This window comes from Nipponia nippon, unplaced genomic scaffold, assembly GCF_047370975.1.
Source record: "Nipponia nippon isolate SJK-2023a ecotype South Korea unplaced genomic scaffold, ASM4737097v1 scaffold_9, whole genome shotgun sequence".
Lineage (NCBI taxonomy): Eukaryota > Metazoa > Chordata > Aves > Pelecaniformes > Threskiornithidae > Nipponia > Nipponia nippon.
The window spans coordinates 7,699,214-7,713,010 of NW_028262413.1; the positions used below are offsets into that span (position 1 = coordinate 7,699,214).

The window sequence follows — 13,797 nt, forward strand, 5'->3', positions numbered from 1 at the left end:
TCAGATCACTGCAGTTCTTTGCATCACCTTAAGGAAAAAATGAAGTTAGTAGTATGATTTTTGTTTACACCCCTTGACAAGCATTAATTCTATAGAGGTAATTTGTTTTATATGAAACTAACAAATTCTAGTCTGTTCACAGGTGAGTTCTAAAATGGCAGCTACTTTGAAAAATTAAGACCCTACGTAGTTCAGTTTTAGGTCGCATCTGGACTAGGATACGGAAGCTGGGACTCATGCAAAGATGCACTGCCCTCAGTCCAATGTCAAGTGAGAAAAGGAGCCCTTACTATCAAGCTCAATGCCTACTAAAACCAGGAAACTGTTTGTAAACACCTTTTATTGACAATGTTTTGCAAACACCTTAGTTCACAAGTACTGTGCAGAAGCCTCCTCCTTTGTAAAACAAAATATATTTCTTGTCACAAATTACAAAGTTTGTGGATTAACGCAAACTGCCTGTCTGCACAGATCTGTAACTGTTTTCCCCTGAAGCATGAGCAAAACAAGTATTTTTGCTTAAAAATTCACAGAAGCAGTAGAAAACTGTTTTTTGGCTCCGTCTCTCTTACTGCTGGTTTCATCACAGAGTGAAGACACTTGGACCTTCTTCAACCATATAGTCAGTCTTCATATTACATCTACTGTTTGGTCTCTGTTTCCATCTGAGTTTCTTGAGATTCTTCAGCTTCTGAAAGTTTTTCATCATCTAAAATTCAATATTACTGTTAGTCAAATATGCTTGGTTATATTTACAGACTACATTGCAGAGCTGTCCCCCACTTAAAAATTTTATTTTGATTGCCTTAAATGTGTAGTTGAGTATCTCATTATACAAAATGCTATGTTCAAACAAACAAACAAAAAATCCTTCAAAGTTTTTAAGGCTGTTATCTGTAACAGCTATTGCAGGAAACATGGGGTAAATCCTATAGTATCAATTCAAGCAAACAGTACCGGATTGCTTCAAATTACATGCCTTCTCTTTGCCTATTAATAGTTTATTTCAAACTGAAGCTGTGCCTTCCACTAAAATGTTACTTCCTTCACAAAATTCTAGAAGCTGAAAGGTAATCTATACATTCATGTGAAAATGTATTTTAGAGACTAATACTTAAGCAAGTGTTAGTAACACATAATAACAATAACCTTCTGCTAAAGCGCACCTAGGATTAACAGTTCATTCTGCTTAAGAAGATCTAGATGGCCTTAGAGAATGAAAGTCTGCTCTTATAGCCATCTATGTATGTTAATCAGGTCATGCTCAAAGGCTATACCAGTTGTTCCATCTTGGAAAGACACAGCAAAAATCCAGCAAATAATATTTAAAACAATATTATCCATATTAGAGCATGAAAACTAAGCGCTGATTTGAAAATATTAAGTATTTGTATGACAAAAGATGAGTATGACTAAATTCCTGAATTTAGCTCTCGGGTATGCTAGTTCTAGTCCCTGCTCTGTTACAGACTCACTCTCTGAGGAGGTAAGTCATTTAGCTTTCCTGTATTCAATTCCTTTTTAGTAAAGCCTCAAATGACACCATGATGGCAGTGACATGTTCAAAACTACTGAAACAGGAATTATACAAATAAGTTTGGAAACTATGCACAAGAATACTTTTCTCCGAGAAATACTTTTTCTATTTAAAAAAACCAGCCTCAAATTGCTATTCTCCATCCCCACATTTTAAATAAGAAGTCTGTTGCCTACAGATTAATCTGAAGCTAGTCAGGAAATGACATGGTGGCTAGCTTGTAGAAGAAAAAAATTCTGAGCAGTCTCAGGCTCTGGACTACTACTGGGAAAAAAAATTCTGCCGATGCCAGAGGTCACCAACCTCAATTGCACATAGGGAGCCCACTGCTGGAAGCTGTGACTCCTCTTGACTCGCTGGAAGCCAACCCAGTTATATATATTACCTAGGAACACCACTTACTTTCCAGGGTTTGCTGAAGCTCATGGATGGTGCTCAGCAGAACATGAAACTGCTTTCTTCTCAGCTCCAACTGGAATGATAAAAATATATATTTTAGGAAACAGAGAGCACATACAGTCAAACAACCCATAGCAGGTTCTCCATTAATTATGTTCCTAACTATTATATAACAATCTCTATGAAAAACCTACCTTATCTTCAACATTTTCTTTAATGTGAGAAAGATGTTGAAGTTCTTTTCCCAAAGCTTCTAGCTGCCTGAAAAGAAATTGTCATAGTATTTTTAAAAAGTCCTGTAAAATTCTTGAAAAATAGATTTGAACTAAGTGGAGGAAAAGAACCATTAAATAAACAGCATAGGTAAAGAAAGCATAACAAATGAAATGACATTAGAGGTAAGGCCACTTCACATAAATGTTTAACTATTATGTCATAAACTTGCAGTTTCAGAACTTGTACAGAAAACAAGGCCTCCAAGCTGGAGTACACTGGGCATTCAGACTGTAACAATTCAATCCGGCCACAAACATGTTATTTACTTGACCATACAGTTAAAGTTAAAGAAGTGGGTTACATTAAACACCCATGGCATTTTCATAGGCTTTGCTACTTCACGGATTTCTTTATGTTGACAGGAGTAGATTAAATAAAAACATAGCATCGCAGGGAGAATGTATCTGATAAACCTCCATACCCAACATACAAACACAACAATTCCCAGACACAACAACTGATGAAACACGTAGTCAAGTACCTTATCTCGGGCAACGGCCAGACCAGACAGAGTAGAGGATAACATGTAGGCTTTACAGTAGGCATATGTAGAATACTCCACGTTTTTGATGAAACTACATGATACAGCTTATGCCTCAGCACACAGAATTTAACACTGTGACCCATATAAATACGCATTTTCTTCTCAAATGCCAGTTTTTATTTTAATTGATTGCCTCTGGCATTAAGATATAAAGGAAACATGCAACACCTATAATCTTCATTATTTTTCATATCCTTTTGAAATACATCATCTTTCAACACCTCTTTGGGATCTTTCTGCAAGATTGTTTTCTGTTCTCACTTGGACTCACCATGGACCACCACGATCCTTTTTGAGGTAGGGCAAAGAATCCTATAATGGAAACAGGCTAACAGCTTACAGGCTCATACAGTGATTTCGCTAGTATTTGGTTTCTAGTTTCTGGAAGACTTCTATTTGGCCAAATCTTGCTGTTTATACCGTGCTGTCACGTACAAGCAGACTGTGAGAAGATATGCAATTTTTTTCTAGTAACATCCAAGCTACATCTGGAATTTTACTTCTTTTACTTCCCGCTCCAGGGAATCTTTGCCTAGCCTTCTTATTTTTGTATCTCCTTTTCTAAGACTCCGTGTCATTTCTCAGTCCTCTCAACAGCTCTTCTGATACTGCATCTAATTTCACTGAGAGCACTGCCATTTAGTAGTTCAGCTCCTGTCATTTCCTGAATTGGCTCCTGTGCATTACTTCTGACTAAGCTGATAACACCTTCTCTTCTTTTGTGCTGGATGACTAGTTGTTCCAAGAGACAGTCCCTTAAAAGCATAAAGAAAGTATTTTTCTGAACTTTGTCCTATTGTGCCACATGACCTGCAAAAGCTCTAAATGTAACTCTCGCAATAAACCACATCATTTCTCCTCACAAGAAGTTTTCTCAAGCGTTTTTAGTGATTAAGAGTTCCACAAAAAGCGTGACATTCTTAGTGAAGCTTCCTCCATTCTGATTTAAGGGTGGTCCTTCTTGGTTCATAGTACGATTTTCTGTATACTTTCCTCAAACTGGAGAGAAAGGAAGCCTTGTAATGAAAACACTGGATGAAAACTTCATCTAGTTCCTATATTTAAAATCTGTTTACTTAGTGAGGTCAGTTAAAGCTACAATACCTATGAACCAAGCTCCCTTTAAAAACGTTCTGTTACTGTGTCCTACTTCCCCATCTGTAAAATGGGGGATCATACTCTGCTATAGTTCAAGCCTGTGTCTTTGACTACAGATACGAAGGACTAAGGACGAAAGGGCATACGCTGTAGCCGTTCTTCCAGTGGATGAACACATTGGTATTTCTAACTGTAATATACTCTTCTAAAGAGATGCTAAAATTAAGTTTAAGAAAAGACAAAATGCCTAATTTACTAGCTGTAACTTACACCAACCTTTATCATTGCTCAAGAAACTTATGCTTGGATGTGTTAATCAAAATTAGAACAGCCCCTCCAAACCTAAACAACCTGGCATCCTCTAAGAAAAAAGTACTATCATTTAGTTGTTTCCATTCTTAATCAATTGACTTATCTGAAAAACTTCACTTTTAATAATTCTTTATTATGAAGCCTCACTTGATAAACGGCGCATGCTGACTAATGAAGTAAGAAGTAGTCAAGCCTCATAAGAATTGCCTGTAGTAATCACAGTTGTGGTAATGAAATCAAGGCACAGAAAAACAACATGCAAGAAAGAAATGTGCGAAGTATTCTCAGTGGCTTATAGCTATAAAAATCCTACTATTAGGGTAATAATATAATAAAAAAATAAATCTTCCTTTTGCTATAAAAGGCTATGGAATGTGAAAAGACAGCCTCCCTCTGCAATTTCACTGGAAGTGGGCAAGAGGATAGGTGCAAGCTGTGCTTAAATGAGAACAGTAACCCCATGCTACATCTTTAATCAGGTTAAGAAGAACAAACTCATAGGTGCAATGAGTCCTGGAATGTTTCTGTGGCTTGATGAAGTTAAAAAGATTATGTCCCCACAACTGCCCAAAATGACCCAAAAGCACAGATAGTGATCCAAATCCAACGATGACACAAGCAATACTCTAAGTTACATGCAAGACGAGTTGGACAACAGGTAGGTCTAACCTGCATGCCGGGGCAGGTTATATTGTGGTAGACAACACAGTAATTTATAACCGGGCATGCAGGAACAACTACTACAAGGAAAACATAAAAAAAACCCCTAAGAGCTTTCTCCTGCTTTCTCTCATTCTACCTTACTTGCTTGTGTGTGATGTATTTTGCGTGGCTACTGAGTCCCTTGCTGGCGCGCTTTACAGAACTTTCCCGCTATCTCTCTTTTCTGAGCAACTCGTACTGTCCTGACATTAGATGTGCATTTATATCTGAGCTCACTTATTCACCTTAACAATGGAAACATTTCAAATACAAAACGATTAGCAATGCTTCTGAACCCATACAGATGGAGATTAATTAAAGAAAACTGATAAGGGCACAATTTTAAAACGAAACCCAAGTTTTTCTTGTGTCAAAAGAAATTATATAAAAGCGAAGAAAGGTCAAACTGAAACCAAGGAAATGTCAGATCTGATGACTTCTAGCTTACTGCCTTATTATAATTTAATGCAGTCTCGTACTTACTTCAGTGTTTCATGTCTGTCTGGATGGTGTTGTATGACTTTGGCCAACGCATCATATTCTGAAAGAAATTTAAATAGTTAGTCTAAATAATTCCGAAAGTATAGATTCAAGAACCAAAAATCAGGTGAGATAGAACGGTACAGATTCTTTCTCCTTCTTGAAAAACTCTGATAACATTTTTCAAATTTGTACGTAACACCTTACATATATAAAAAAGTACCTGCAAATATCCATATATAAAAGTGTTTATAATTGATACCATGCTATAATGTTTCAAAGTAGATGATTACGTCAAAAGAGATTTCAAATAAACTTCAGATATGATTGTAGGCCATTATCTACTCACTCAAACTTACCCAGTGCTAGTGATTCGTAAAGAACAAGGCCATAAAACACAACCTTTAGATAGCTCTGTGTTGCTGCACACTTGGTCATTTGTGTATGCTTCATAAGCATTGGTTTTAGATAATGCTAATAATTAGATAATGTATATGTACAGAAAAGAGTGCTGATGTTACACATAAACATTTAAGATTTTTAGAAAAAAGTATAAAATGCTGCATGAGAAACACCAGGATTTTTTTTAAACAGTATTACATACTCAGAACAATATTATGGTTACATAGGCAACTAACAGAGCCATTTCCTGATAGTAAGATTGTACATACGCCAACTACCTCATTCACATGGAAAAATCTGTGCTGCAGGCTGGACAGAACATATCAAAAAGCAAACACTTCAGACCTATGTTGCTGAAGATGTAAGAACTCTACATTCCTACCGGTTAAGGTTCTTTTAATTTCCAGTTGAGTCTAAAATTATCCACAAAATTGATCACACAACCTTTCATCTGTTGTACTTCTAAACGTTTTCCTTTTGCATTTGATTTATCAAGAAAAATACCAAATTCTTGCTTCTCCTCAATTGCTAATCTTTTGATAAGACAGTATTACAAGGAAATGCTTTAAGTTTCAATTGACGTTATCAGCACATACTTTTAAGAGTAGGGAAAAAATACACCTCTCATAACAGGTATTCAGTAAGGACAGATTCAGAGTTGTTGAGTGTGTAACTGGCACCACTGTCTCTGAGTATGCCAAGACATTACCTTCCCTTAAGAGCTGAAGGAATACACTCGCATGATCTTCAGCTGAAGGAATACACTTGCATGATCTTCAGTGCTGCGTGTAGGTCTATTCAGCTCTTGTCTCACTCTTAATACTGTGCTTTAGTTCTTCTCAAGTCACCTCAACGGTGATAGGATGCTTTCGGGGTTTTTCTTTGGCCTGAAAACATCTCTCTGAACTACTGTTTTAGGTTTCTCCTGATGCTGCATGTCGTTGAGACCTACTGGTTCAATCTCGCCTGCCTCATCCAGCAAAAACTTTCAGTAGTGGGTGTGGAACTCACCGGACTAAATATAGTATTCACGATGCCAGCATACTCCCTTGCACTTTCAAAAATTTGGAATCTGTTTTCCGATACAATGTATTTTAAAAGATAACAAAATAACAAAACTGATCAGTGTAAATACAGATATTGCTCCTTACCCTGCCGATTTTTTCGAATCCTTTTTGCTTGCAGGATTTGTTTTTTGCATTCAGAAATCTTCTCATGTGCTGCAGTTATACTATTTTCTTTAAAAAAACAAAACAAAACAAAACATATAGAGTTATACTGAAATCAAACAATACATGTAATCAAGCCATTCTGCTAAACTATAAAAAGATAAAGAGCCGTTTGCAACATGGTGGCCTGCTAGCTCCACCAGCTTCAAAACTTCCATACACTTAAATGGGTTAGAAAAGCTTTTATTTGTATGTAATTCATATACTGATAAGATGCTTACGGCACATGTATGAGTGCTATCTACTAAGGAAAAAAAAAAAAGACAAATCTCTCATCATATGTATATATCATGTTCACCAGGACTGGCTCAAGCTTGTTCATAAAAGAGAAATTGTCAGACAGAAAACAGTAATATTTTCTCATCTTTACCTATATCCTTATAGATTTTTTCATAATTTTCCATTTCTCTCAGGTTCATATCATACACCAGAAGAGTTTTTCCCATTGAAAATTCGCACTGTGATAAAGTACTCAGCATTCGTTGGTACTGGCTGTAACTGGAAACACACAGGATATTTATTCCTCAGCAGCATAAAAACACCTGTTACCTTTACAAAACAAAGGCTCATGTAGCATAAGGAACAGCTAAATAACAATTATTAAAGAAATAAAATATTTCAAAGATTCAATGAATAATTTTTTGAAAGCGCAGTTAGAAACATTGCGCCCGTTAATTCTACCATCATGTCCTCAAAGGTGCAAAGTGAGTATTAAAGCAACGGGCAGATTCATCCAGGGCTTATAAACTTCCCAGCTAAGGCTGGCTCTGTGACCACCGAGATCAGTATTTTAAAACTGCAGTGCTTCTCTGTACACACAACCGTTATATTGTGTCCTCCGGGAATTTATATCCAGTACTAGTATGGACCCCACAGCAGAGCACATTGTCACTCATCCCTTACCACTTTAGCCTGTTGTTTTTTTAAAAAAAAAGAAAGGTAGCAGCAGAAATACCAGCAGTACTATCCTTCCCTAACAGGGCAAATGCAGAACTGCCAACTAAAATATTCGAGTCATGATCCTGTTATAATAGCGGGACTCCCGGACGGATCACGCAGCGGCACGACAATCCTGAGGGCATTCGAGTGGCGCTGGCAGATTTCATGATACAGCTTGCAGCCCTCAGTAATTTCTGACCCGTCTCTAGTCCTCATCTCCTACCACAGTGCTTGGCGTTTGTACTGGGAACACCACAGGGCCATACTGAAAAGCAGATGTATACATTTTAACATGGATCTTTCCAAAACGGATCAAGCCCAGTGTTCCACTGAAATGTGAGCTAGTCGGTTCCAAGACTAAAAAAAACCAAAAAGAAAACAGAAAACAAATACCCTTCCTCTTGAGATCCGGAATTACACCACTTAATGAAACTCTTCACCAACAAATTGATCCGCCTGTCGTCACCAGCACCATCGCCATCGATCAGAAGTCGCTTGCGGATAACTTCATCTGAGGAAAAACTCCTGTTTAATGCTCACGCTATGGCAGCCGCACCCCAGAGCCGAGCGCGGGTCTCGCCCCAGGCCCCCGGGGAACGATTCCCGGGGCTAAACCGGGAGGATCTGTTCGACAGGAGGCGGCTCGGGGCCGCGGGCCGGAGCGCGGGGCTGAGGGACCCTGGGGCCCGGGCGGAGGAGAGGCCTGGGGGCGGGGGGCGCCCAAGGCCCGGGCGTGCCCCGGCACGAAGGGCCCGGCAGCGGGGCTGTGGGGCGGGGGCCAGGATGGAGGCCCGTCCGCGGGGTGAGAGGCCGGAGGTCGGGCTCGGGGGGCCGGGGAGAGAGGCCTGAAGCCGAAGCGCGGGGAGCCTTTCGCCGGAGGGCGGCCGGGGCCAGGCGGCGGGCAGCGCCGCGACGGGCGGGAGGCGAGGCGGGCCCGGCGCTGAGGGGAGCCGAGACGAGCCGAGACGAGCCCAGCGGAGCGGGCCGGGCAGGGGTCGGGGCGCGGGGCGGCGGGCGCGGGGAGGGAGGGAGGAAGAAGGGAGGGAGGGAGGTCTCACCGTCGGTCACGGCCCCCATGGCGGCGAGTGCCGGAGCCGGCGGGGCGGCGGCAGCAGCGAGTGAGGTCAGCTTCCCACAATGCAGCCGGCGAGAGCGGCGGCCATGGAGGGGGAGGCGGCGGCGGCGGCTGGGGCCTGAGCCGGCTGGCGGCGGACGCGCGGCCCGGCGGCGGCGGCTGCTGCGGCGCGGAGGGCCGGCGGGCGAGGCCTGCGCCCCGCGTGGAAGCGGCCCCCTGGCGAGGGGCGGCCCCGCCAGGTGAGGGGCCGACGGGGGAGGGAAGCGGCGGTCCCCGCGCCCGCAGCCAGGCTCCACCTCCCCGCCCCCGCCACCGCGCCCCCGGCCCCGCCGCCCCCCGCCCGGGCCGCCCCGCCATGCCCCCGGCACATGCTCCCTCACCCTCGACGCGCCGCGGCGGGGAGGACGCCGGGCCGGGGTGCGCCTCGGCCGCCCTCCCGCTGCGCTCCTGCCTCAGAGCGTTCTCCCGGGGCCGCCGTCGCCGTCGCCCTTGGCGGCCTCGTCCTCCCCTGACGGGGCGCCCGCGCGGCCTCGGCCCTGCGAGGGTGGCGGCGGCGGTGGCGCAGGGGAACGGGAGGACGGTCCCGCCACGGTGCCCCGCGCCGAGGCGAGGGCGGCGGGAGCCGCCGCGGTGGCTGGCCGGCCCCTGTGGCTGGAGGGAGCGGGAGCACCAGCCCCGGGGTGCCTCCTCCCTGGCGAGGGTGCGGAGGACATGCCCGTGGCGCAGGCGTGAGGGAGCCGGGCTGGCCTCCTCTGGGCCACCCTTGGGCTCATCCCCACTCGATGCTGGGAAGACAAGCAGCAGGGCCCAGGGGGTGCAAAAATCATAATTCTGATACATTTCCTGGGGAGTTTGGCTGTCACAAGTAGACAGGAACAAAAGTTGTTTCTTCCTACCCTGAAAAACTAAGCGGGCACTGGAAAAAAAGGCTAGAGGTGTCTGGAGAAAAGAGATATTAAGGTGTTACCGACACCAAGTGTTGAGTTTTAGGCTTTTGGTCTACCGACTTTGACGCTTGGGCAGTGTTAAAACTGGCAACGTTACTGTAGTACATGTCACGGTGCGTGAGATGTATGTCTAGAGCCTGACACCCTCATATTCCCTCTTCATTTTGGTTCGGACACTTATGGACTTGTTCTGCTCAGCGCTTTGCATTGACAATTTTAGGGTGGTGGAGAAAATCAGGGTAAGAAAAGAACAAAGCGAATGTGTGCTATAACCTGTGCTTTCCTGGGTTTAGAGCTGTGAGTGATTATACTAGGGGCTTTTTTGTTCTGGATAGCGGCATTTAACAGCTATTTACGGATTGGTAGATTGTTTCAAGCTGGTACTTTGTCTTCAATAGGTAACTGGTCAGATTCTTTGGAAGATGCTATTGGGAAAGCATTACAGGGAGCGGCCATTAAAACTCCACCTGAACTATTGAGAATAAAGCGTTTCCAACGTAGAAAACCTGGATAAGTGATTTCTGTTCTTGAAATTTTTATGTATTATTATGTGATTTGTGAGTGATATAATTTTATGTGAAAACCTAACTCTCTATTCAGTTCTACAAAGTCTGGGCCAAAGAACAGGCCATGAATTCATGAGCTATGTATGCGCTATTAAAAAAAACCTCACTTTTATGAACTCTGAATTTGTTGCCATTTAATATAGTTGGTTTGACAAAAACCTTTGTTTTTCCTAAGGCTTTGGTCACTATGGTATAGCCCTAGTGTTTTGGTGAAGGGTGAGAAGAAGACCTAGCTGAACTTCTCTATACAAACTTTACACAGTGTGGTTTGTTGCTGCCTTTCCCTCTTTATCCACTGATTACCTCTTGGAAGTCTTAAGCATCTTGAAGCATCCAGTCTTACCAAGACTTAATATTTTTTTTGCCTTTCTCTGAGCTCTTTCCATTTTCTGAGCCCTTTTTGTTTCTACCACAGAGAGAAGTTGATCTGAAAACTATTGTAGGTGAAAATCCACAATTATTTATTTAATCACATTGGAATACTTTTATGTTATTTTCTGTCATTTAATCCAATATAATATTTTCTCACTTTTTGTTCATCATTCCAGGGTTGGTCAGATAGTCTTACTAAACTCTCTACAATGACAAATAGATAGTCCTTGAGTAATTAATTTAGAATACAGCAGTCCCTATGATTAGTTAATAATATTTAATGACTTTTATGCAGTTCTTCTCTTCAAATGTGTTACTAATTACAAGATTCTTACAAATTCTCTGTTCTGGGTCTTAGGCTCATAAGAACAGTTTAGGGAACAAAGCCGTTATTTTTCTTTTTAAGACAGGGCTTTGAGGCATCATCAATGTTCATTAACTTTTCTCCTTTAGAACTGGAAGTAGAACTTGGTAAATACATCATCAACAGTCTCACTAAGGCTATGTATTGATGTCATAGCCTGTTCTCTTTCCTGTTCCCTTTTGCCATTTTAAACATCCACGAGATGATTTTTCCTAGGAAGCCAGTTCCAGCTTGCTGGGTTTCTATACGCACTTGAGTATTCACTATGCCCTCAGAGTCTTCTTTGGATTTGCTCCATTTCCAAGTGGAGTCCCTCATCTTGTAAGTATGAAACAACCCTTGTTTCACATGTATGGAGTGCGTGTTGCACCGGACTGTATACAAGCATGTTTTTTCCATTAATTCAGTGTCATGTATGGTGTAGATCTCTGGAGCAGGGTTGACCTACTCTTATTTATTTGTCCTTCACCAGTTCGTGTATTCTGTGCAGATTCTATCAGCTGCAGTCTTTTATATAATCCTTCAGCTGACTGGCAGAAATAGAGTAGCATTGGACCTTCCTTAAGGCATCAGTATTGGAGATTCGTGCAGTAGGAAAAAATGTCTTGCACGGGGCATAGCACATTACTCCATGCCAGCTCTTTTGGAATACGTACCTGTGCGTGCAAGCTTTCAACAAAGCTAAAAGTGATGTCGTTTTCCATCTTTCCTTGAATTCCTTTATGTATGCCACATGGTAAGACCCTGAAGCAGCTTATACATAATAATTTGTTGCACACCTGTCCTTGTCAAAAGTGTTAAATGATCCTCTGTAAGGTTTCCAGGTGACTCTGGATACAAGAAGTGTAAGCTAGGTAAGTTTAGTACTGCAAGATGTTACATGTGTGTGGAACTAGCTCAGATTTTTCATTAGTATCCTTTTTTTTTTTCCCTGAAAAAATGGCTTTTAAGTACACCAGATTTTTTTTTTTTTAATTGAGGAAATCTGTTTATGTGGAAGTTTTCTTTCCTGAAAAAAAATCTATGAGATTCAAAGTTTAATGTGACTCTATACCTCCTCCCCTTTTCTTTAACTGTGTATATATTTTTTTTTCCAATGGCAGAAAAAATTAAAGGGGAAGAAGGTTTTTGTAGTATTCCAGGCTATAATGAGCTATGATTTTTAGAGCTAAGAAAACAGCTTTAACTATTGATGAGGTGGATTTAAAACATTTTTCCTAAGCCTCCCTAATAATTTATGAGGTGGTTTTAGATTCCAGGTTTTCTTCATGTTGAATAACTTCTAAATCAGACTGTTGTGTGGCACTAAATCTTACAGAGATCTAAGTATAGTAGGTCAGAAACTACAAGGTATTTTTATCCAGTCCAACCTATATTCTTGTCAGAAAGCCATACTAAATTTATTTAGTGAGACCTATTTTCTGTAAGCCTATGTTTAGCATTACTTTTTACCACCATCCTTTATTTCTTTGTTGATTGCGTACCGTGATTTTGTGCAAGACTGATATCAAGCTAACCTATTGGTGTCACCCTGTTTTCTCGTTTTAAATTATGTTAGCGTGTTATGTTTTCTTTGCAGTCTTCTTTAGCCTTACCGTTTACTGAAAACTAGCATCAGTGTTTCAAGAGCTTGTCATCTCGTTCTGTAAAAATTCTTAGACACTGGCTGTCTAGTTCTGCAGATATTAAAATATTCACTTTTGGCAGATGAACCTGAAATTTTTCAATCCAGTAAAAAAGTAGGAGGGTTTCTTTCTTTCTTTTTTTTTTTTTTTCCTAGATACTAAGCAGTGTGGTTCTTAGCCTTGTAAAAAGCTTTCCTAACATGGACCCTTGTGTTTCTGCAGAGCTAGCACATTTTCATAGAATTACAACATAACAAGAGAAGGGAGAGTGAAAATACTTGTTGCAACTCTAGTGACAATAACAATAATTTAAAAATGCAACATTTTATTATCCGAACAGTAATCAATTTTGCTGTCTACTGCCTGTGTTACCAAGATTGATTAAACGTACTGTTAATACCGTACTTTAAAAACCAGGCTCCTGTCAGATAATAATGTAACCACAAGTTGTGGGCTACAGAATTGTTTTTATTTCTTATTTTTCACTTTGTAACTGAAAGAAGCTTGTAAAATTCCAGAATTTTTGATAGAAGCACTTTGCAAAATACAGGTCCTGGAAATATTTTGTTCATTAGAAAGACGTTTCCTTGCTACTACTTTTCTCATGAAGGGAGACAAAAGCTTGTCTTAGTCGTTTAAAAAAATAGTGCTGCATGGTCCTTTCAATTAACTTTTTCCTAAGTAAGGGCTCTGTCTCTTGGTTAATCTATATTATACAGGTGGTGTTCTGATATTGCCGTTTTTCAGATATCTTCACAGGAATTATGTAACAGCTTTCTACATTTCATATCTGGATCCTAGTGAATGTTTCTGAAGCTTGAAGATCAATTATTGTACATTTTAAGGTGATCTGTCACTAATTTATTAAAGCTTGTCAAACTCAAGTTGAAACTACATGATACTGGAAATGCGGGTATTCAGTGTAGAAAA

The 13,797-nt window shown here is 41.2% G+C and overlaps 1 protein-coding gene across 1 annotated transcript; it reads right to left on the reverse strand.

The window, feature by feature from the left end:
- Window positions 1-320: 320 nt before the first annotated feature.
- On the reverse strand, window positions 321-9,205 carry THOC7 (THO complex subunit 7). Its single transcript, XM_087742912.1, has 8 exons — window positions 8,977-9,205; window positions 8,312-8,429; window positions 7,350-7,477; window positions 6,902-6,988; window positions 5,352-5,409; window positions 2,131-2,197; window positions 1,940-2,009; window positions 321-709 (listed from the first exon to the last, which is right to left on the reverse strand). The coding sequence occupies exons 1-8, from the start codon at window positions 8,993-8,995 to the stop codon at window positions 642-644; spliced, it is 615 nt and encodes a 204-aa protein (XP_087599038.1). The 5' UTR covers window positions 8,996-9,205; the 3' UTR covers window positions 321-641.
- Window positions 9,206-13,797: the final 4,592 nt, after the last annotated feature.